Source organism: Drosophila takahashii, chromosome 3R, assembly GCF_030179915.1.
Source record: "Drosophila takahashii strain IR98-3 E-12201 chromosome 3R, DtakHiC1v2, whole genome shotgun sequence".
NCBI classification, from domain to species: Eukaryota; Metazoa; Arthropoda; class Insecta; order Diptera; family Drosophilidae; genus Drosophila; species Drosophila takahashii.
The window spans coordinates 36,722,092-36,746,677 of record NC_091681.1 but is presented as its reverse complement, the minus strand read 5'-3'; the positions used below and the strand labels follow the sequence as shown (position 1 = coordinate 36,746,677).

Sequence of the window (24,586 nt, the reverse complement as noted above, 5' to 3'; positions counted from 1 at the left end):
TACATTGAATGAAGAGATTTTCCAGACACATTCTCATTTCAGACACTGCCAAATACCCTGCAGAAATGCAAGGATTCATTGTCTAAATTTTGATTGTTCAACTTACCTCCATAATGTTTGGCTTAGGTAATTAGCATTGGGTTACTTAAAAGGCAAATTATATTTTCAAAATAGACAACGTAATCCCTGAACTTCAGTGGTAATTTAATACCAAATATAGTATTTTACATAGCTTTTTGAAATCTCTAAAACATGTCCACAAAAGTGTGCTAAAAAAAAAATTTGGTTGTCTAAAATCTCTTGAAAATGTACCCAAAAGTTTTTTAATTCGCTCAAAAGTATACAGTACAAAATAAATTGTACATCAGGCATTCGAAAATAATTTATTTCCAGAAGCAAACATAAATATCCAGTTAAAATCTTTTAAAAATATGCCAAAAAAGTATGATAACCAAATTGTTTTCCTTTTCGTTTGTGATTTTAAAAATACCATATTTTACAATGGTGTTTTTTTTTCTCGTAATATGGAGGTCTTAAAGTGGAAATTTGTATATGGCAGATTGAGCCATCGCACTGTGCACTCCGGCTTTGGCAGTGGTATTGGCATTGGTATTGGTATTGGGCGGCGGGGCAACATGCAGGTTCGTAAATTCAGAGATAAACATAAATCGAGCGTAATTCGGGCATAAAGCGCTGCTGCAGCTGCTCTGCGACCGTCACACATTGGCGACCCAGGCCAGCTGTCCACACGAACGCGGCCAGGGACAATCGAACGGACAAACGGACAGGCGGACAAACGGACAAGCGGACAAACGGAGGGACTATTTGCACAGATCGATTAAAAATTGAATAGCGGCCATCAGGAGGTCCTTCTGCGACCTGCGACCCGAGGCAATATTCAACCCCCGGAGGCGGCAGTTGCCGGTCAGAGGGGATGCGACATGGCCATGCCCAATTGAGACGGCCAGAAGTCACAGTAAAATGTATCTCACCCAACAGGTGTCCGATCTGACCTCCACGGCCCTCGGATCCCTCGGATCCCCAGCAGCTTTAAGGGCGCCCCCTTTAAGACGGCCCAATTCCGCAATCCGCTTAAATTGATTGCACTTCCCTTTTGTCACCGAGATGGCCGGATGGCCCCGGCACCAGAACGAGCACTCTGTGTTGTCATGGCCACATGAAGCCCCCAGAATGCTCGGCTGGATGACAGAATAATGGAAGCTTTTCTCGAGGAGTCGCAGTCACAGTCCGAGGTCTGAAGTCCGACTCCAGAGCACAGAGTGCAGAGTGCAGAGTGCATGGGAATCTGTTAATTATAAATTCTTGAAATGATTTTATGCGCAAATTTGTGAGTGCCCAGCTATGCATGCAATGTCTTTCCAAGCCAAGCTGCTGCTGCCTGAAAATTCTAGTTTTATTAAAATGGCACAGAAATTATTCTGGAATTTTATTGTTTGGTGGCTGCATAAAAAAATGGAATAAAAAAGCTACTCAATAAATTCGTAAGTACCTAGGTTAGGGCATTTTTATTCAACACTTACTTTTTAGCTGATATAAAAAACCAGGTATAGCTCATATTTTGTTCAACAAATTTAAAAGTGCAGAAATTAAGAATACCATTTTAGGAGAAGGTTTAGGACTATTGCTAGAACAGAAATTTTTTGTAGGTTTTGCAAAATATAGGTGAGATCATATATACTCATACTTAAAGGAATAACATTGGCTTTTGAAATTTTTTTTATAATTTTTGTAAACAAATATATTTGAGCAATTCCTTTCCAACCCGATATTTCGACTGATATTCCGATTTTCGGGTTGGCTTAAAATGCAGGCTTAAAGTCGCTCATATTTCAGGCCCCCTGCTGCTGTCAATAAATATTCCTTGCCACCGTTTGCAGCGCTTCCGTTCCACATGCGGAAAGGATGGCCCAACACGTCCCAGTTCGTTACCATTTCCATCCACGGAAGTCGTCGTGCAGTGAAATGATTTTAAATAACAGCAGTTGCCCGCCAATGCCACTCCCCTTTCCATTCCCTGGGTGATCCTCCTTGGATGAAAGTCGAACTCCCGCTGGTGGAACACAAACACACACACCTGCCCTCCAGTTTCACATTTTCCGACCGGCAGCTGGCACACATTATGTAATTAATGTGGCAGTGATTATATTGGACAACAGGCAAAACGATTAGTTGGGCGCATAAGGATACGCATACGCATAATGCATGTCCTTGAAATCGAACCGGCAAACATTGCATTATCGCCAGCGGCAAATATTGCAATTAATATTGAGCCTATATCTGTATCTGTATAACGATGGTGGGAGGGTATCTCTGGGATATCTGTAACTGGGCCCGAGGGGTTGCGTTTTGTTTGTCCGCTTTTATGGGCCCACTGCACGCAGGGCCAGCTGTCCCGTCCATTCCGAAAGACTCCCCCCTCGAAAAACGCCCCTGGCTTACTGCATTTATGAGTTATTCGGCATTCGGTATTCGGTGTTTGGTAAGGACAATAACAAATGTCCAGATCCTCCGGTTCTCGTTGGCTGCGCTTTGTGACAGGAGTCCGTAAAATTGTTTTGGCCTCCGCTAATTTATCTGCAGCATTTGCCTAATTTATGTTATTGCCGAGTTGTTTGCCCGTCCCTAAATCATATTGACGAATGGACAGATACCACGAATCGTACACCCACCCAAATATTCTTGTTTTTCCGGCTTTAAAGCGTTGAAGGACAATTAAAAAAGGCCGACTGGGAAAGCGGACTTAAAAGTATACAGCAAAACAAAAAAAAAAGAACGCAGAGCTGGGAATAAATAAAATTAACTACGAGTTGCGGTTACACATTCCAATTTGCTGTTGTTGCATTTTATGCGGCTGTGAAAGAGGCGGCTATGAAAATAAAGTGGCCGCCCTGAAAACCCGCAACCGAAAACCCTCTTCCCCCTTTCGCCCCCCATGGAAAACCCCCTTTTACCGGCGGTCCATTCAGAGCAGAGAAAAAAACAAAAATAAAATCGAGAAAAATACAGGGGAAAAAAGGAGGAAAATTCCAACAAATACAATGCGCAATTGCAAAAGCGTTAAAAAGAGCAACAATGTTGTGCCCACCAAGGGGGAGGGGGTAGAGTGGGTTGGATCGACATTGGCGGGGGGAGGGGTGAGGCGGAAATCCCAAGGGGCATAAAAGCGTGTGCGTGGCCATAGAGTGGTATAGGTGATGCGCCCTCCCTGTCTCCCGTCGATTCTTCTGTGTCTTTGTTGCCCCTCACAATAGTTTGCGTTTTAAACAAATGGAAAGCGTAGCCAAAAATAAAAGCCGAAACAATTTTATTGAAGATTGCGAAGCGCAAACACAGAGACATGCTTTTCCATACACACACATGCGAATCGATGCAGGTGCAGGCGAAGAAAAAGGATTTCTTTGTTAATTAAAACTTTTAAACTAAAAATCGAAAGAATATTGTGAATAAATAATAATGAAAAAGTTAGGATGTTAAAATATATAATTCAAATCCATAGAAAATCAAATTTTTTAATAAGCTAAATATATGAGAGGTCATATTACAAAAGTATGGGGAAAACCCATGAATGAAAATATGGTATGCAACAAAAAAGTTTTTCTGAAATCCTCCCCCCTCAGAAACTAACATAATAAAAGCCCATCTGTTTCTTATAATACCTTATTTGATTTCTAACTTTTTGTTTTGTTTCCCAGTGTACTCACGCACATACAAAATTGCCAGGCAGCTGGGAAAGGTACGCAAAAATGTTGCCAATCGAAATTCCCTGGCTGGGAAATGCACTCCCACTCTTTTTTTTCAGTCGTGTGCCATCTCCCAGAATTCAAGCGGGCGTGGCAGTGGTAGTCCTTAGTCCTTTAGAGGAGTACGAATAGAAATAGCCAGCCGACGGACGACTGTGTTGTGTACACGAATTAAGTCCACTCACTTCAAAATGTTTGAAACATTTCGTCGTAATAAAGTGCGTTTTGCCAGCTTTTCCGGCTTGACTATTTTTTTGGTTTTTTTTGTGGGGTGTAACTTTTTGTGCAGATCTGGATAGTTGATTTTGTTGTTGCTGTTTGCGCTGACAGTGTTTCAGTTATTTTTCAGCAGTTTCGCTGAGCGAGCAGCAGTCCGAAGCATATAAAGTTTTTCAGGAATTTCGAAATTGTTGTGGCATCGGAAGCACATGGGTCCACAGCTCATGCTTCACTATCCAGTAAAGAGGAGATTAATTTCTTTAATTTGTTTAAAAATGTAAGAACAAATTTGTAAAAGCCCTTGTGAGCTCATTGTTTACTTTTTGATTTGCCCTAATACAAGCACAATTTATTTAGATGAAGCAGAGTATCTTGTGGTTTTATAAACAAAATATTTAAAATTCATGGGGTAATTATTTACAAAAAAGTTACGATTAGATTACGGAAATAAATGAGGTTTAAGGATAGGAAAAATATGTTTCTCAGAGTTTTTTTTATATTTAATTAAGCTTATTGCTTGAGGAGATTTCCTGCACTGTTGCTTGGTTTCTGGTTTTTTGTAAGCCACACCACGAAATTTCATTGCAACTTTGGATCCTGCCAAACCGTAACACACACCCACCAGAGCCCCAAACTTTTATTTATGGCCAGCGTATGCAAAACTATTCGCGGACAGCAATTGCGCACTTTAAAATGCAAATGTTTGCAGGGGAAAACAGGGGAGTAGACCCTGGAAAATGGCGAGGGCGTGGCCCAGAGGCGGCTTGGACCAGGCCAAGATCAACAAGCAGTGTCAGATAAGATCCGAGTGGTCATTAGTGTCCTGCAAACAACTGGCGAGCCTGCTGCTCAACGTGCCTCGTGCCGTGGGGCAGGGAGAAAAATAACAAACAAACAAACACTAAACGAAAAAAGCGAAAAAAGAAAAGTAAAACCACTTGACCATAAACAAACTTCACACCTCGCATTGTACACTTTATATAGGGAGAGTGGGAGGCGAGAGGACCTGAAGTGTCCAGGAATAAACACTTGAAAATGCTGGCAGGGAAGGGTCGCAGTCGTTCCGGCATTGTTGTTGTTGTTCTGCTTGACAAAGGCCCAGAAGGACGAAAAGGACGAGGGGAAGGCAGGACGCTAATGGGCCGACAGGACACGCAGGGTGAAAGGTCAGTAGCCAATGGAAGTTACTCTCCATCCATTTGGCCATCAGCCAGCTGTTCTGGTGCAACCAACTCCATTCCTAAGCTGATCAATTATCGGTAATTAGGCGCGCGTTTTCAATTAGCCAACTGCATTGCGAGCGTTTTGCGGCTAATGAGCATCACACACACCAACACACACGCAGAGTCACTCACTCATTTGGTTTTCCATTTGAAAAGTGTGAAATTATCGGGGGGGAAAGGAAAGGTCGCACAATTGGCATTGACATTTATAATTACGAACAGCATGGCAGCGGCACAAAGGACCAGAAAGGACGAAAAGGACGCTGTCGGGCACTCAGACACACTCGATGGCAGCCGCAGATACAGACGCCACCCGCTAACAGCGACGGATACATCGACGAGCTACGGATGAGCTCGATTTGGCATCCAATCGTCGGCCTCGAAAAGACTCGAATTTGAATGGACGAAACGGCATGTTTGTGACATTTGAGAGGGATATGGAACAGTGCTGCCATCACTCAGCTTGAAAAACAGGACAGATAAGCCACAAAAAACAGGGAAAAAAAGGACAAAAAATTTAAGAAAAGGACAAAAAAAAGGACAAAAGTAAATGTGCCTACATTTTTCTGTTTTTACCAATGGGTTATATATTTACTTAATATAAATGGATTTTAAATAAAATTTAATTATGTAATGATCTACTGCGCCCGACTCACAACCTTCTTTGTTTGATCATTTTACCATGGTAAATTTTTGTGCGTATACGTAATAATCTAAAATTATTATAATAATTAATGCATTTCAAGTAACTATATTCGTAATACAAAAAAATTAAATATCTGCGTCAAACCCGAAAAAGAGTCGTTCAAATCTGAATTTTTTTTCTGACAAAAAAGCAGAGAGTAAAAATTAAGAAATTTTAAAAGTGCTTTCCTCTTTTTTTTTGCTACAGAAAAAATCGTACTATAAAGAAAATCCATCGACTGCTTTACGTCTCTTTGATAATTTGTAAAAAGAATTATTTTTTAAGTGCCAAACTGTAAGAATGATGGTTAAAAAGGCATTTTAGCAAATAAAAACAGGTTTATACACTTTCGACTAGCAAAAATAACACTCAAAACCTTTTTTTTTGAAAAAAGGATAGATTTCCGGATAGGGGATGTTTGAAATTTTTTCCGGATAAAGCCGTTAAAAAAAGGACAGATCTGTCCGGAAAGAGGACAAAATGGCAGCACTGATATGGAATCACCGGAGGGCGGGGTTCGAAAAGAGGTTCGGCTGTCCAATGGGTGTGGCTAATTATGAACACATTGAAAATTATAAAATCAATATGGCGTTGAGTAAAAAATACCCTGACCGGCGGACACAATAATGAAATGCTACCTACTGCAGTGGAAAAATTAATAAGTCACTATTTTTTAGAGATTAAATAAGAAATATGAAATGAAATTAAAAAATATGATATTTTAAACTTCATTAGCGAAGTTTTATAAAAACGTTAAAATAATAATTAAATGCTATAGTTGAATGCACGACTATTAAATAGTCGTTACTCAGCTAAATGAGTGTGAGAGAGATGGAAATATGCAAGCGCCACCTAGCGGGAAATGCATTATTTGCTCATAAATTATTAATAAGTGGTTCGATTACTTTAACTTTTGTTAAAATATTTTTTTAATGAAAGTTTGGTAATTAAAATTTTATATTTTTTATTGATTAAATATAATTCCCTGTAGGTATATTAAAATGTTTTTTTTTTAATTTTCTGGGTTAATGAAAAGATTGGTTTTACTGTATACTTAAAGATATCATCTAATAAATAAATAGTAATATTAATGCCTTGATCTGCAGGCTTGTTAGAAAAGGCTAGCACCAATCATTGATCTCATTATATACGCACAGTATTTAGGTAGATAAGTATCTCTAAATTGAAAGGCATCATCGGCGGTTGCTGGGGTGAGGGTAGGGTATATCGAGTTCATTGATCCCCCTGGCCTGAGCTCTCAATATTTCCGCTTAGCTTCCTCCTTTTTTTATAATGTGCAGGCAAATGGTTGCCATATGGTCTAGAGGTCTGGAAGTGCCTGACAACCTTGTTGTTGCCGTTGCCGCTCTGGTTTCTGCTCCTGAGGTTGTCATTGTTGTCCGCTTTTGACACGCCAACATGACCGCAAATGAGATTCTGTCTACCTTTCTCTGTCTGTTTCTCGCCACTTGTCCCTTTCTCCGCTTCTCCCTTTTTTTCCATCCTTTGCATCTCACTTTTTGCCGTCGACACGCCCACACGCACCTATTGAAGGACCTGGGCCCAGGATAACCCAGTTGTGTCTGCTGTTTGCTGTTGTTGTGCTGCTCCTGTCAATGACTTTTCATAAGGTTCATTTTGCTGACAGTTCATATTACGGATTTCTTTTCCCACACTCTGCCCAAGGTGTTGTTCTCCTGAAAATTGAATGTTTAGTAGTTGTGGGGAGGGGGAACCCATCCTCATCAATAACTTGCAATTAAGGAACCCTCATGCGGGGAGGTGTGAATGTGAGTGTGAACGACTCCTTGGCCGATTAGAAAACATTTCGAACAAGCAAACAAACAAACAAACAATGCCAACGAGTGCCGGCAATTTCCTCTCACTTTCTATCTATCATTTCGGGGGAGATTCGGATCTTGAGCCGACTTTCCCTCATACTTGTGGTCCAGAGCCACAATCCCCTTGGTGCTGCAGTGTAATTTAGATTTATGCGCCCCGCGAAACACGTTTACCCGCTCGTACACAGGGAGAAATAAAGGGATAGTATTATTTAGTCATTAAAAAATAAATTACATTTAATGCAATATTTATTTTAAAATAAATAAACACCCAAAAAATTATTATAAACATGAAAGTAAATTCGGAATGAATTTATTTAAAAACTTTAACGTACTAGAAATAAAATTAAAACCAAATAAATTTAAACCAAAATTTAAAAAATTAGAAATAATAAAAATAATGATAGGAACAGTTTATCAGTTGAAAATAGTTCTTATAATACCAAATAATTAATATAAAAGTAAATTCGGAATACATGTGAAATGTAACGTAATCTTTTAAATATTCTAAAAAATAAAAATAATGCTAGAAAAATGCTTATCAATTTAAATAAGTATTTATAAAATATAATACCAAGCAATTTAACGAGATCTTTAAAGGTATTTTGAGAAAATAAGAAATGGCCAAGGGAACCCCTTTCCCCAAGTGTAGCTTATCGGAAAATCTTGTATCGCAGTCCATCTATAGAAAGTCAAGCCGCATTTCGCGTTGATTATGGTTGATTTATATGACAGCCCAGCCTTCAAGCCGAAGACCTTGCCCATGAGGGTTGTCGCCTGGGAGGAGATGTTGCCCCGGGAGATGTGTTAATCCATCGATGGTTTCTGGTGGGTTTGCGATGGGCTGCTCTATTGTCTTTCGGTGACTTTTGACTTGGGTTCCTCTTTAATTGAGCGCCAAAGCCAAAGCACGGCTGTCGGGGGCACGCCCACATAAATCAGGCGACCAGTCGGCCTGTCTTTCTGTGAGTTATTCACTCAGCCACAATGTCCAGCTGTCAATCATTTACGCAGTTTTGGTGCGTAAAAAAGGAAACGACAATTTAACGGCAGTAGTAGTAGTGCCGCCCTATCAGCCGGAAGTTGAGGGGTCCTGGCCCCCCGTTTATGAGAAACTTCATTAGACCGGCAAAAGCAAAAGGCAGGCTGCCCCGGGGCCAAAACGGCAGCCACTTTTAATGAGCCCTCAGCCTCTGAGATTCCAGCCAAGTGGGTGGGTTGGAAAATGGTTAGTGGGTAGGTGGGTGGGTTGAGTTTTCCTACGGAGGAGGCACGTGACATGACAGCTGGAGATTTTCTTTATTTCCCAGCGTCAAGCTGCGAGGCTGCTAGCCTGCTGGTGATGATTTTTCGGATTGTGAGACATAGGAAGTTGTTGAAATCTTGTGATGCATTAAAATTTGCAAGTTTTGACTTGGCTTTGTCTGTGTGTAAGGGAGTCCTGTTCATATTTGAGTGCGTGTGAGTGACAGTTGTGTGTCAGTGGCACGCTTTTTCAGCTTTTGGGACACACACACAGTGGCATTTTATGCAAATGTCGCTTTTCTGCGTAGCTGCCTCGCTTTTTAATGAGCACACACACCCACAAAAGGTTGCCACACAACCGCATTTTACTGTGTGTCTGTGTGTGTGTGTTTTTCTCTCCCTTTCTCTGTGTGTGTGAGCCGAGTCCTGCGACTGCGAAGCAATTAAAATGAAATAAGCAAAGTTTTTTCACCCGACAAACAAATTTCCACTGCAACATCAAGACAAATGCACAAATGTCATAGCCACACCGAAAAGAAATATCTTAAATGATGATTAATTAGCTGAAATTTAATTTGGGTAAGCTGCGTGGCTCATTTGGTGGCAGTAAAAAGAGAAATATATAAAATAGATAAAGGCTTTAGTAAGTTAAAGAGCTTTTGTTCAAATGGGTATTTAATAAAATAAATATTTTTTTTCAGATCATCAAAAACTCTTGGTTTTAAAGTATAATTAACATTTGTAGTGTGTTGAAGAAGGATTTAGGATGAGGCCACGCCCCAATTAGCCGCTGTGGCCCACTGAAAACTCCCGCTTTGGGTGGTAAGCCCATTTGGCACTCAATCAGCCGGCATCAAGTATTGCTTTAAAAGCATTTGCAATGCCCCCTTGGCACTCGGCTGCATGGCATTTGTTATGCCCTTGTTATCCTTGATCCTATTTGCGCTTTTCTCCTTTCCATTTCTTTTCCTCCTACTTCTGCGGCGCTCAAGTGGAAGTGGCCATACAATGCGAATGCGCCATGTGATGTGATGTGATGTGCATAGGTGTGAAGGTTGCCGCGGGCGAGCAGCTGCAACAGCAACTGCAACAGCGGGGCATAAAAGGCTAATGCCCCAGGAAAAGTGGAGGCCGTGCCGCTACTGCTGCTGCCATCGAAGTGCCCTGGATGGCTTAGAGGTGCAACAGCTTGCCAACTGGAACTGCCGCTGCCACTGCAACTGCATTACCATGTGACAATCTGCTCCCATTTAACAACAGCGAATATTTTTATAGCTATGACCAGCGGCAGCAGCATTCACATTCAGTTAGAAAATATGTGTAACATATTGTGAGTATAGGGAAGAGAAATATGCCTTGAAAAGCAATTTAAAATTTAATATATTTAAAGCACATTAAAAACACAAAAAATTAACATACCATTTCTAATTTTAAACTTTCTGCGCAGCACAATTTAAAATTTAAATGCTTTTTGTTCATTTTTTTTAAATCATTTTCAGATAGAATTATATATAATTCGTATTTCATGTGAATTAAAATTAATCAATGCTCATAAAGTTTTACAATCACTGGACTTATGTTGCAAAGATATGTTTATTTTTACTAACAACATGTTTAAGCGAAACATGTCGCAGAAACATAAATGTTCCGCAACAAAAAAAGAAAATATATAAAAAATATATATTTTAAAAATAAAAGAAGAAATAAATCTTATTTATGAAGGTGTAATTATATTATTTTAGTGAAAGCGTCATGTTAAGTCATTAATATGCACTATTTAAAATAGTAGATAAAATATTTTTAAAATACTAAATACTTTGAAATCAATTTAATAAGTAATAAGTAAGATACTTACTTATCTATCTTACTAAATTATTTCTACGATTTATGCAGTATGCTTATTAAATATCACTCAAAACTAGACTGTGATACCTCGATAGCCTACGAATCCAACACGTTCCCAATTTGCCAATGATGGATTAATGAAAATGCATTTGTACCCCCGCACAGCTTACAAACTGTCGTATAGCAGGGCCAAAATGAAGCAATTCGAAGAACGTAATCAGCAGGCAGTGTAGTAAATGCTCACAGGCCATTGATAATCCTTCGCCAGGACGACGACAACAAAAGCTCGTTCAGGGGGATAACTCAATTATGGGGTTAGTTATGGACACGAATCGAGTGCCGAGAGCCCCAAGTTAAGTTGAGTTGACCTAGGGTGACCCCAGAGGAGGGATAAAGCCTTTTTGGCCACTTTGCTGTCAAATTAGTGCCTAGTTCGGGGCGCATAATTGGCCAAAAGCCGAGAGCCCCAAACTTTTTACACGCAGCCATAAAAGATTTATGGAAATTATGCATGTGTTTTTTGTTTATCCCGCAAGCAAAACGGCCAAATCGGGCTGGGATTTATGAGAGGTGCCAATAAATCACATGGCTGGTGGAAGTGGAGTGGCCCATTAATTGGCTTCAAGCGCGGGCAAAACAACACTCGACCAGTTGCCAAAGGTCACGTCTTCGAAGCAATGTTGCTGCCGTGCGGCACACGAGCAACACGCAACATGCGACACGAGAGAGTGGAAAATTAGAGAGAGCGAGCGAGACTCGTGACTAGGGGTTACGAAGTTCGGTCTCCGAAGTGAAAAAGCGTGAATGATATGCGGCATGTGTTGCTACCCCGCAGCAACACCAGCAGCAGCAACAACATGCAGCAGCAGCAGCCGAGAAGGCGAGCAGCGGCAGCTGCGATTGTTGTTTAGTTCTTATCCGTGGCTCCCAGCGTTTGGTTCGTCGTGCGGGTGCTGCTCTATAAAATTCTATAAAAATATCTATCAAATTCCTGCGGAAGCGGCAGCAAAACTCTGCAAAGATCTCTACTTCTTCTAGCCAAAGTGTTTTCAATTTTTTCTTCCCGGCCAACTTGCAATTTATGTGGCTAATTAAGGGTAAAAACAAAGGGTAGGCGGTGCGTGACTCTCGAAAGTGCTGCGCATCCCTCAGGATTGCGTGTGCCGCGCCCCTTCCGCCCACTCACAAAAATCAAGAAAAAAAATAAGACAACGAGCCGGAAAAAAAAGAAAATCATAATACACTTCAGTTATCAAAACACTCGAAAAGAACTGGAAAAAAAGAACGGAAGCAATCCGAAAAATCTGCAGTGCGAAAAAAGGAATTGAAATTTAGGGCAAAAGCGGATTACGAGCAGCAATAACAGCCGAAAGCGGAAAGTAAATTCAAGTGCAAAGCGGGCAAAACAACAAAACTGAAAAGTGAGTTGCGGAAAATTTGAAAAATTCGGACCCCCAAGTAAATCATATGGAAATGTGGACGCGTCACGCTGGCTCATTAACGAATTCGCATCACCACTCCAGTTGCGTGCGGATCATCAATTAATTCCAGTCAGTTTTCGCACTTTAAGCGCCAAAAGAGCAGCTATATGATATAAAAAAAAGTGGGATTCTACAAAGAAAGAGGAGAAATTAATGACACAATAACACACTGCGGTTTCGTTTGTAGTGGTCAGTATATACCTCTATATATAAAGTGCGGGAATCGCGAGTGTTTTGTGTGTATTTATCCAGAGTGGGCGCAACAGTTCGTCGGCTATATCGCATATAGACCACCCCCTCTGATTCTGATCGGTCATACAATTTATCACAATTGTCATCGCTGCCCGGCAGACCGAAGTGAAAGTGCATGGAAGCATCCGCAAGATACAAATTGTTTATGCAGACATCTCTAAGAATACGGGTCAGTGCATTAGAACAATAGCTGGAGGGGCAGCAAAAGTTCTGCTTTTCTCTCTCTGTTGGCTAAGCAAAAACATAAATTAAACTTACCAGTTGCCGAGTTTACGAAGGCCTTGAAAGTTCCTCTGCCATTTGGATTAGCCAGCGAGGGAAAGCCACCCGGGGTGAGTTGGTCTTGGTCCCTCTTCCTCTGCTGATTTGTAGCTGTAAGTCCGGGCTTATGGCTCTAGGTCCATTCTCCATTCCATCCAGATCCCTGCCATTGGATCCCCAAGCAGCTTGCGTGGGTTTGCTTAGGGGACAGATTTGTTTGCCTCTCAAATTTTCATGTCTGAGTGGAATGCTGTTCTGAGATGGTCACTTCTCGGGAAAGAGGCTCGAGAACTCAGATTTATGTTGTGATTATTATTGTTGTTTTTGGTAGGGAGTAAAACAATTCAGACACCGAAAGTTGTTACCAAGGTAGAATAATGGAAATAAAGTATAACAATCTAAAGGGGACTTAAAACATTTTTTATTTACTACTATATTTATTTATTATTTTTACTAATTAATGGCTAATTAGTGGCTCTATATATTTCAACCTTTTTTGTAAATTTAAATTGCAACTGAAAATAATTATTGTTTTAATTTAAGCTTTAAATTTTATCAATTTGTCCATACTAAAATGTTAAAATTTCTCAAATTTATCCTAAATGGTTTCCTATCAAAATAAAAATCCAAATAAAAATACTTGTTAAACCCAGTTATTAAAAGCGTGGAATCCATTGACAAAATCCTCTTCACTTACCGAACATTCTTTTATCCGCATATTTGTATTTTGGGAACGGCAACCTTGGCAACAATCCGAATCCGGTCAAATCTTTGCATGAATTTCGCTAAGCGCCTCTTGGCGCCTTACAGCCAAAACAAGGCCCCATGTGCGTGGCCCCATTCTCCTCTGTATTCCTATAGGTAGTGGTAGCATTGGTCCATATGGCACACATAAAAAGCAAATCACAAAATCCACTGTGCCTCCCCTTCCGCCCGACAGAGGGCGCAGTAAGCTCTCATATGTATAAACGCCACCGCCGCAGGATATTTGCAAAGCCAACGTCCCTCCTCCAGGATCCCGGGATCCCAGGATCCTGAGCCAGTGTTGGCATACTATATATACATACTATATGTGTGCTGGCCTGTCCAGAGTTTGGTCTATTAAAGCAAATAGAAATCCGGCAGAACACACGAGCGCAAATAGAAATATAAAAAGGCAGCCGAAAACACCCGCACAAAGTTGAAAATATGAACAAAGCGAGGCGAAACGGGGCGATGAAAAAAACTGCGTACATAAAGTTTTCGGGGGAGCAACAAAAAACGAAATTTAGGTAAATGCATAAAAAAGAATTCAATTTTTAAACAAAATGCCGGGAGCGTCACAAGCGGCAGTTCCACATGAAAAGTGGAAATGTGTGCCATGTGCAAATATATGAAAAGGGGGAGTGAAAAAGGGAAAAGCGAGGGAAATATGCTGCCAAACAATAAAACTTTCAATACATATTTTATTTGACTTTCTGCAGCAATTTTATGCATAATAAATCCTTTAGCTGGAACAATTGCACTCCTCTCGGCTTTTCCCCGAGAGCTTTTGAAAATGGATAAATATTATGGGTAAATACAATCAGGCAGCTACGAAAATGTTCACCGAGAGACTTGTGCATAATGAAGAGACTCGCCTCGAATCCTCGACTCCTGCATGCAAGGATAATCGACTGGGATCGCTGAAGGCGATAACCATTTGGAAATTCCATTAAGCCGGGACCAAAATAAATCCATTTTTAGCCTTGGCCACCGGGTTAAATTTCCACAAGGATCACGCATGGCGTTGGGGCATTTGGGAAATAGATGAAAATGAATCCTGGCACATTTTCCAATTAACGAAAATTTACAAAATGCCAACGCGCCTCGGCTCGGCTAAGCCGTGCAATTAAAAAGCTGGAGCACGTAGAGTGCCACGTGGGTGGGTGAAAAATCCATGGGAAAAGCGTTGCAGGTGCAGCGGAAAATGCAGCACGTAGTATGCAAATTATTGCAAATTATCGGCGTAAATTGCATTTGGCTTTAATGAGAGTGGAGAGTAGAGAGCAGAGGAGCTCCTCCAGCTTCAGCTTCAAAGTTCAATTATGCTTCCGCATCTTGGTTTTCGCCACTGTTTGCATTTAATTTTACATTTTTTAACCGCGCTGATTTATGTATTTTCCTCGACTCTGCATATTTACTTTGTATCTTTTTTCACGAGCTGTGAATATCTTCTGTAGGCTTCCATTTTATTTGCGTGCTGTCACGTCGCGGCTTTCGAGGAATCGTCGCCCTTGTGTAAAATCGCTCTCTGGATATATTTGTAATTCTAATGCCCCCAAAGTGTTGGCCGTGATTTGCATACGCATTCGCATCGATATCGCATTGATGGGTAAAGAATTCCCGAGTCGGCAGACTTTCGTTGACCTTACACGTCTCAATTGCAGATGGAATTCGTTCAAGTGTCTCGGTTGTCTGGATAGATATGTTATAACTTATAATGTTGTTGGTACCTCTTATCACATAATGCTAATTGTTCGTTTTGCCCAGCTAATTGCCGGCAATTCCTAGTCTGCGGAGTCCGAGTCTATGCCATAATTTATCAATTTAGCCTGCTCGCCTGCTGTAAACGAAGCAAATGAGGCGAACCGGGAAAAACGAGCTTATCTCATGTCAAACACACTTAAGCAGAGGAAAAGCAGAGGAAAAGCCCTCCCCGGTGGGAGATTCTCGATTCTCGTGTAGGTTGCTTGTAAATTTTTATTGGCCCTTAATGCAATAGAAACCATGGAGCCAACATGAACATTTCCAATTGAATTGGAAATAGGTATTAACATGGCCATCCAGTTGCATTGGTATCTGGTAGCTGTATCCTCAAATGGAATACACCAAAGGAAATTAATAGTCATTGAATTCAAATAAGATTGGAACTTATTGTTCCACGGAATTTTTATATACTAATATTTTATAAGAAACATGGTTTTCAAATAAAATATTTAGATTTAATAAAAATATTTCAAACTAATTTATTAGGGCATACTCTTTAATGAATTTTAACAAAGATAGTACGAATAATTAAATAGAAAATATTAATCTTATTCGATTTTTATCGCATCCCAATAAAGACTGTGGAAATAAATTTGAATATAAATGGTATTTTATGAAATAAATAATAAGATAATTAAGATAGATAGCACGAATAATTAATTACAAAAGGTAGATTAATTAGATTTTTTAGATTAGATTACCTAAAAAAAAATTGTACATAAAATTTAATATAAATGTAGAAATAAATACGTAAGATTATCGTTTAAAAACCTTAAAGACACCTTTAAAAAAAATACAAGAAAAAATCCAAAAAAATTTAACTAAAATCGCTGTGTGGAGAAATGACGGAAAAAAGGACAATTGCCAGGATGCTGAATACTGTTGACCAAATGCGATTTCTGCATTAAGCACGGCGAATTGCCTTTACCTTGCTTTTTTATAGGAGATTCGATGCTCCCCGATTCTCGCGATATCTGCAACGAGCTTCGATTAATGTCTGAGTCGCTTAATTGGCTTTCTGTGTTGCGATTTCACCTGAATTGCTGTGGATTTTGCTGTTGCTGCTTTCGATGTTGCTGCTGTTCCTGCTGCTGCTGTTGTCGCGGCTCAAGGATGAAACAAAAAGCACACCGCAAGCATTTGCATTTAGATTGAAAACGCCCGGCGTTCGTTCGATTTGGTTTTTTGTGCGACTGTCGCCCGTTTCGCTTTGAGTGATACCGATGCAAGCTGAGGAAATCAAAATCTCGCTAGCCCCAAAAACGAACAAACACACATGCAAAGAGGCAAAAAGACAAGAGGAAAAATGGAAATGGATTCGCTGGATTTTTGTTTACCCCCGGTTTTCACCACCCACTGGATTTTTGTGGCAAATCTTAATTAAATGCATAATTCGTATTTATTATTCAAATGCTTGTGATTTATGCAAAGCGCCTCGTCGCTGCGTTCATAAATATTAATTAGAATATTTTTATATTTGGCCAAATATGAAGAGGAATTTGCATGCCATCCATTCGAAATTAAATAACTATTATGGCCAAGTGGTCATAACTGCAGAGTGAGGACCTCCAATTTGCAAACTTCCCCCTTTCTGCGGTGCGTTTGTGCAGCTCGAAAAGTGCTTGTATCCCCTTTGAATAAATTAATGTCAAAAGTACTTTGGCTTTTGATTTTGATTGATGATTGTGCGCCTGTATGAGCAGCAGGGCCTTAAAGCTCCGGCGAAGGCGGGCCAACAAAGCTAACCACTAACCACTTGGGGCGGGCGATGAGCTCGGGACTAAAACTGAAGTGGCCGCCTTCCAGGATGCCCATCTCCATCCACATCACCATTCCCTCGCCAGGATGTCAGGATGCCAGGACGATGAGCCGAAGAGCCTCTGCGTGTGTGCATAGAAATTACGCATAAATAACCAGCCATGAGAATGCCCGACTTCCGCCCCAAACCACCCATCGCTCCCCCTGGATGTCTGCTGCAGCTTTTGAGAGCGGCTGCATCATCATCTTTGTCACAAGCTCGCTGCATCGTTGACAACGCCAATCCGCAGTCAATGACAGCCTTTGGCCCGGGCTCTGCCGCTCCCACTCCTCATGTCTTTCTGACATGGCTCGAAACAGGGTTTTGGATCAGCCGGGGTACACAATAAAAAAGTTAGGCCAAAACAAGTGATTTTTGATTAAATAGTAATAGGAACAAGAGAGACTTTAAATATTATTTATGTATTTTCCTATTTACGTCTTAAAAGTAGATGTAATGGTGTCTAAAAGTATGCAATAAAAAATAATTTTTGTACAACATTTTTTTATTGCATGCTTTTAGGCACCTTTTTGAATGATTTTAAAACCAAAGTGATCTCTTTCTTTTTTATAATAATTAAGAAGTGGCTGAGAACTTAGTTAAGGTTTAGTGACACACTATGAAATTTGTATTGCATGCTTCTTAAATAATTTTAAAATCTAAGTGATTTCTTTCTTTTTCTTATTAATTAAGAAGTAGGTGCACCCAAAAAAAATAGTCATAGAAACGAAACTATTGTTACATGAATTCTACACTATTGAGTTTCTAATTTGCATCAATAAGATGAGTATTAACTATATAATTTCGAAAGTATTAAATTGAAACTTTCGATAGTATTAAATTGAGACCCCCGAGTATAAAATTTATACTCACTAGGTGCAGTCGCATTGAGGCTCATAGTTTATTTTTGATACTATTTAGTATAACTGCAATACTATTTATTATACATGTTATACTAATTCGGTTAGAAACCACACTACGTTAGTGAACTGTGGTATACAAGTGAAACTACTCTTAGTATACTCTTCATACTATTGCGTACAACATTCATACTAGTTCCTAAGAACTGTGGTATACAATTTAAACTGATTGTAGTTTAGGAACAACCCCCAATAAAAGTACACAGAATTTTTATTTTTGGTTTATTTTAAATTATATACATTTATGTAATCTAACAAATATATTTAAAATGATTTAATTCTTACATAACTAACAGTTGATTTATTATAATATTGGACTGGTGGTCCTTTAAATATATTTATATTATTAATTTTTAGGGAATTTTCTTTTTTGCCAAGTTTATACGATTGATAATGGTCGTCGAATTCTATCAGATCATGTTGATAACTTAATATAAATATATCTTCTTCATTGGTTATTAGAATGTACCTTATTTCATGTAACTTTAAACCCTCCCCAATTTTTTTTAATGTTAAACAAAAACCTGTTTTATATACAACTCCTTTATAATTTAAACTATTAATAATAATGTTTTTAAAACTATTTTGAAAATTACTGAGTATACTTGAAAAGTCTGCTGCATTTATTTCACAAGGAGTTTCCTTTAATATTACAAAATTTTTGGGAAATCCTTCTTTATTTTTATCTAAAAATAGGGAATATTTAATGCCCGATTTTATACTCAGGGAGTACGTAATGTTCTTCCTACACATTACATTTCTGGAATATATTTTGGCCTCTTTATGTTTCGCCTCAAATCTAAAATTCCAGAAGTGTTTGGGGGGACCACTTCTTCGAATTATTTCTGGGTAATGCGTTAAAAAATGAAATTTGGGCTTAAGTGGCTTCTCAAATAATTTTACATATCCTTCATTAAGCTCCTTAATCAAATTTGTTAATATATTAATGGAGCTTGAGTCAAATTCGCTTAAAAGAAGAATGTCAATAATTTTGATTAAATTGGTCAAGTAATGCCAAACCTTATTTCCAACTGGCACAAAGTCACCAATAATTAAGGTAAAGAAATGAACAAGCGTTTTCATTTCCGATGCGGAAGTTTTAATCGAAATATTTTTAAGTTGATAAAGCTCGAAATGTATTGATTTATTTCCTAAATCTGACTCTCCATAATCGAAAAGATTTTTTCTACAATTAAAGGTATTTAAACTAAATAATTTTTCCTTCAAAATTAAGTGCAAAAGAACCTCGCAGATACTGTATCGGCAGACACCTTCATAAATATCATGCATAATGTCTGCAATAAAGTTATCCGTCACATGAAAATATTTTAGATCATTAAATATGCAGCTGGATTTTATGCCTGTTGCTTTTAAATCGTTTAAAGCCAAAGCATTCTCATAATTCTCCTTAGTTCTTAAATCCTTTTGTAAAGCAACACCTTCCTTGGCAGTATTTTCCTTAGAAAGTGTACAAAACCGACAATAAAATGTGGCTTTAAAAGACGTCGTAAAACCAAGAACTTCGTTTTGGCCCAAATTGTCCCCAAGAATATTGGAAAGTATGAAGTAAACTTTAATCGGACCCTCGTTTGAACTTATTTCTACTCCAGTTTCTTCCAGACTTTTAAAAACGTCAACTAAAGGTTTAAGGAAGGGGTCACTGCCATATTTTTTTGCGTGTTTGCTTTTAAAATAGGCAGCAACAAATACAAAATCCAATTTGGAAAGTAGATGCTGAGGAAGCACAGGAAATGTGTAATATACCCCACATATATTGTCAACGCCTGCATGGCTACCTAAGGGATTGTTCACTTCGAAACCATCCAAATATAAGAAAATTGGAATAACGTATTTTTTTTCAAAGTTGGAAACTTTTCCTTTGAAAGAAGTTCCATTTACATAATGGCTTAGATTGAAGTTTCCCTCATATTTTTTCATCAAGTCCATAGTTGATTTTAAAATACCGGGCAGTTCAAAGAATGTTTTTATTTGAAATATAATTGGCATAATGCACCCCTTTATATTCGATGGTGCAATAGTCGGCTTGTAATTTTGATGCGTTTCTTGCAATTCATTGCTTACATTAAAAACTGTGGGCATTTCAAAATATCTGTCACTACTTAGTTTTTTTAAAAACAGGTGTTCAGTTTCAACGCTTTTAAATGGCATGCAGCAGAAGTCTAAAAACGATTTGGCATGAGGGCGAGTTTCGGATGAAATTTTATCTAAAAACAAGTCTTTAAATGAGTCTACAATGGTTGTATTAACCTCCTCAAAGATGTTCTGAACAAATAAAACGTCTTTTCTGCAAAAATTATCTTTTGCATGCAATTTAGTTATGGCTTGCTGGCAGACTTCTAAAATTTTTGATTCAAAACTTTTAATTATTTGTCCAAATGATAAGTCCGAAGAAGATTCTGTAGTGATTTCAACTTGAGAACAAGTCGGAGGGTCGTCAAAAGAATTACTTTCAGTGCTGCAGATCTGTAATGCATTATTGCAATCTGAACCTTGTGCGTCTTTGGAGACTTGTACTGATTTAAGATTTATATGCCTCTTAAGGTGAGCTTTAAATATTCTAAAAGAAGAAAACCTTTGGTCGCAATTGAATTCGATACATTTATATTTATCTGTTTCTTTTAAATTGTGATGATGCTTAAAATGTAAGCATAAGGTAATGAGGCTGGAAAATTCCCTAAAACATTTAAAGCAATGCATTTTGCTTTGGATTATTTGTAGAAAAATTAAAATGAAAATGAAAAATGATGAATTAAGACTAAAATGATTATGGATATTAAAGATCTTAAAACTAACTAATGCTATGAGTAAATATATATATTAAGACTAAAATATTATACCAAATTATTTACATTTTTTGTAAGTCTTCGATGACATTAACGACATTCGAATGTTTGATATCAAATGGTGTACTTATGTTATACATAAACTCCTGTAAAAAACTCCACACCTTGTGCGACTCGTTGGGGTATTTTAGGCCAAATACCTGATACACTTTAAAGCATATATCAAGTGCCAGTACAAACGAGCTAAACTTATAAAGGTGTTCTCCAAAGCTAACATAAAACTCAGTTAAGTTTGTAAGCTCTGTGCCGACAACGATGACGAACGGTTGAATCGGCGTATTAGACTCGACGTTCTTGTTGTTCAACTGTTCCAAGTGATTTTGCAAGTCATTTACTTCCGAGACTTGTAATACTGTGCTGCAGACGCTGTCCTCTATTGTTGCCTTGCGAAAGGACTTCACATTCCCATGGGTGACGGTAAAGCGGTGAGATGGCTTTATAACAGCGTGCAAACACATAAACAGTATGCAGTCTTTTGAGCCTAATATAAAAATGCAGTTTTTAAATTTAAAGCAGAAGAACATTAAAAAAAAACTTACTTGGACAAACAGAATCGTCCAAAGACTTAAAGAGTTTTTTGTAAAAGTTGTCCTTTAAATAAATATTATAGTAGGACATCAGTTTAGGTACGGTGTCCTCCCACTTTGTAGTCAATCCAAATTGGCGATTGGGGTGTAACTTATTGAAGTCGTGTTCCAACTAGAAGTATATATAAAATGCAATTTAAAAAACAATACAAAATGGTTTTAAACATATAATAGCATAACAAAACATCACAAACACATAGATCCCAAAATGGGGCTTCAAGCTTACAAACTTAAATCCTGTGGCCTGCTTAAATAAAGGAAATTGACTGATAACTTCAGCGAAATTGTTGTCTGGATTGCTAATAAAGTTCTTCCGGAACTCATGAGTTGCAGTCCACAGTTCCATCGAGTCGTCTTCCGTCCCAACGTAAAACTTTAATTTTTGAACGCAGTCGACTATTTCGCTGCTGGCTACGAAGACTGCGGTTTCTGGTTCTGAGACCACCGTTTTTGGAGACATCTTTCTTTTTTTGAAGTGGTTGTGGAGCCTGTTAAACAAAATTCCACCAGGGCTACTTCTTTTTGCTGCCTTGCGCCCGATAAAGTAAATTTCGATCTTTTCTGATGGAAATATGTTTACTATTTCGTTGGCTAGCTTTTCAATTTCCGCCAATTTAACACTTGCATAGGTGTTGTTTTGGGGATTGTAAAAATTTTCGGAAATTAAATGTACAATTTTTCGCCTATTTTCCTCCGACAAAACATGAATCGAATTATAGAGTTCTATAATTTTTTTTCCACAACTGGTAGACTGAAGAATATCAACTGCACTCTTCATTAATAATTAAATAAGAATATAAAAAAATTAGTGAAATGATTTAAAGAGGTTTTTAGGTTGGACCGAGTAGTTTTAATAAGAAGCTTTGTAAATAAGAAAATCAAATTTTCATTTAACAATAATTAACTTAGTCAGAATGTAGACATATCATTCAGATTAATTTCAAATATTAAAATATTCTACTATTTATTCAACGGTGGATAAAAACTACTCGGTGAGGCCCAAGTTACAAAAGCAGCGCAATGAATTTGTGCTAAAAAGATATATATTTACCTTACAAACATTCGGCCCACTTTGCATATTTGCTTCTACATTCTGTGTTGGGACGGACTTGGGCTGATTTAAAGTTTGCAAGTTTTTTTTCTAAAAAAAAGTAATTAGGCAAGTTGACCGTAAAACAATTAAATTTGTCTATAAAAATGCTCACATTTTTAGCTTTCCACTCGAAAAGCTTAGCCCTGAACTCAGACCGCAAAGCGGTGTCTTCCCGATTTGGAAATATGAAATTCAAATCATCATTTTCGATGAATTGCAAATTTTCATAAGTATAGCCACAGTCTAAAAAAAAATGTTCTTAATTTTTCGAAAAATACCTATATTTTATAGTTCTTCATGGATTACTTACCAATCAAATTTAGAAGGCAAACTGGGTCCAAGCTATTTTCCTCAATAAATTCGGTCAACTTGTCCATTATTTTATGTAATCGCTGAAATATTAAATGTTAAAAAATAGGTATGAAAAATTTACATTGTGAATACTGGCACGCGAAATAAATAAATAAGGATTAAACAGCGTTAAATCTGTAAATGTATTGGTCAAAATAAAAAACATTTACAATAAGAACATAATAAGTTCTTGTTGCCATGGTAACAAGGTATGTGCACATGCGCATGTGCATGTGTAAATCAATTGTCACGTGTATACATGAAACATTTGTGTATGTATGCGCATGAGCCAATAACTTATTACCATGGCAACAAGAACAGCACACTTATTTATTCATGTACTTTATCACTTTTGAGAACAACACACAAACTTTTTTCAATAATTAGAAATTCTTAATCTATTTAGAAATAGAACAATTTTATTTTACTTACGTATGTATGTCCTTTTTTTTCTTCACTCGGCACAATGCAGAAACACGATGACTACAACAAACGACTAATGCGTTAAACGTCATTGAAATCCTATAACGCGTTTTTGATATTGTCACTGAAATCGTTTAACGCCTTTTTAATGTGCTCCGAGTTTCACTCCAGGATTTGTTTTTCATTATTCATTATTTTCCTAGTTTCACACCAGGAATGATAATCGAAACTCTGATATATAATTTAATCTACAGAGTATAACAGTTATACTTATCAGCATTAAATTAGAACTGCAGAGTGTAGGCTTTATATTATTTAGTATGGATTTAATACTTTAATTTTGTATACTGCTTCTAGTTTCTTTTAGAAATCAAAAGTATTAGTTTTAAACTGAAATATGTAATGTACGTGGTTTAAAAATAATATCACAAATTCAATTTCTAGACTCTTTGGTATAGAAAAGAAACTAGAAAGTATAGAGTTTATATTATATAGTATTAAATTAATACTGTCCGTTTAATACTAGCTGTAGTATATTATTAACACAACCGTTATTAAATTTAAACTTTCGGTTTTTTTTTTGGGTGTGTGATAAAAAAGCATTAATATTAGTTTTTCATTTTCTAATAAGAGGTAGATGAGTGACCCTAGGAATTCGAGGGTCTGCTTTTCCCTACGTGTAGTCATGTGCCACACGCACGTGCGTGGTCGCATTATGATGCTGGAGATCGAGATGAAAATGGGTCTGCATGGTGAAGTCGGGTGGAATGCGGATGGGCTATGTGGATGAGGATGTGAATTGTGGGTGCCTTTGTCCCGACCACAGACGCATCAATCAGCTGTGTGCCTTGCTGCTGCCTTCGATGATACAAAATCATGCGAAAGTTCGAGTTGCTGTTGCTGTTGCCATTGCCTTTGGCTTTGCCTTTGTTTCTTCCATTCTTCTGTTTCATTTTTTTTTTTTGAGCCCTGACTGGGCGTGGCCGTGTAATCAATTACGTGGCTTCATTAATCATGCAAATACCAACAGGAACGGCAGGAACAGAACTGGGAAGCTGAAACAAGAGCAGTATTGCCATTATTGATTTTGTCAAGCGTGTGGCTGCTTATCAGCTAGCTGAAGCCGAACCTGACGTCAAAGTCTCCGGCTTTCTGTCTCTGGTTAAAATTAATAAATTTCTGCAGAAGCCAAAGCCACAGGACGACAGTCAGTCAGTTAGTCAGTTAGT

The 24,586-nt window shown here is 38.2% G+C and overlaps 4 protein-coding genes across 10 annotated transcripts in view; 2 read left to right on the top strand and 2 right to left on the bottom strand.

Moving 5' to 3' along the window:
• Positions 1-8,453: 8,453 nt before the first annotated feature.
• Positions 8,454-8,664, bottom strand: LOC108065403 (uncharacterized). The gene is given in 2 exon segments (XM_017153395.3): positions 8,454-8,567; positions 8,569-8,664. Coding segments are annotated over 2 exon segments (210 nt in total).
• Positions 8,665-9,877: 1,213 nt separating this feature from the next.
• LOC108065415 (uncharacterized) lies at positions 9,878-10,210 on the top strand. Its single transcript, XM_017153407.2, is given in 1 exon segment — positions 9,878-10,210. A coding segment is annotated over 1 exon segment (333 nt).
• A 1,535-nt stretch (positions 10,211-11,745) lies between these two features.
• side (sidestep) overlaps positions 11,746-24,586 on the top strand; it is a 73,340-nt gene continuing 60,499 nt past the window's right edge. For all 3 annotated transcript variants that reach the window (XM_017153963.3, XM_017153953.3, XM_017153973.3), the window contains exon 1: positions 11,746-12,884. The gene's annotated coding sequence lies outside the window, so the exon portion shown is untranslated. The remainder of the gene's footprint in view (positions 12,885-24,586) is intronic.
• Positions 18,394-23,723, bottom strand: LOC108056622 (uncharacterized). Of its 5 annotated transcripts, XM_070217808.1 has the most exons (7): positions 23,367-23,723; positions 22,894-22,975; positions 22,696-22,826; positions 22,542-22,631; positions 21,717-22,262; positions 21,443-21,602; positions 18,394-21,384 (listed from the first exon to the last, which is right to left on the bottom strand). In XM_070217808.1, the coding sequence occupies exons 2-7, from the start codon at positions 22,958-22,960 to the stop codon at positions 20,906-20,908; spliced, it is 1,473 nt and encodes a 490-aa protein (XP_070073909.1). In that variant the 5' UTR covers positions 22,961-22,975; positions 23,367-23,723; the 3' UTR covers positions 18,394-20,905. The 5 variants fall into 5 exon arrangements, 3 of the variants coding, with proteins under 3 accessions (XP_070073909.1, XP_070073910.1, XP_016995958.2); XM_070217809.1 differs by lacking the exon at positions 23,367-23,723 and having other exon boundaries at positions 22,894-23,083; XM_017140469.3 differs by lacking the exon at positions 21,717-22,262 and having other exon boundaries at positions 18,395-21,384; positions 23,367-23,714.

Coding starts and splice junctions, on each gene's coding strand:
- LOC108056622 (XM_070217808.1), bottom strand. CDS start 22,960: ATGGACAAGTTGACCGAATTTATTGAGGAAAATAGCTTGGACCCAGTT. Junction 22,263..22,541: donor GTGGGCCGAATGTTTGTAAG/GTAAATATATAT, acceptor TTATTAATGAAG/AGTGCAGTTGATATTCTTCA. Junction 21,603..21,716: donor AGGCCACAGGATTTAAGTTT/GTAAGCTTGAAG, acceptor ATATACTTCTAG/TTGGAACACGACTTCAATAA.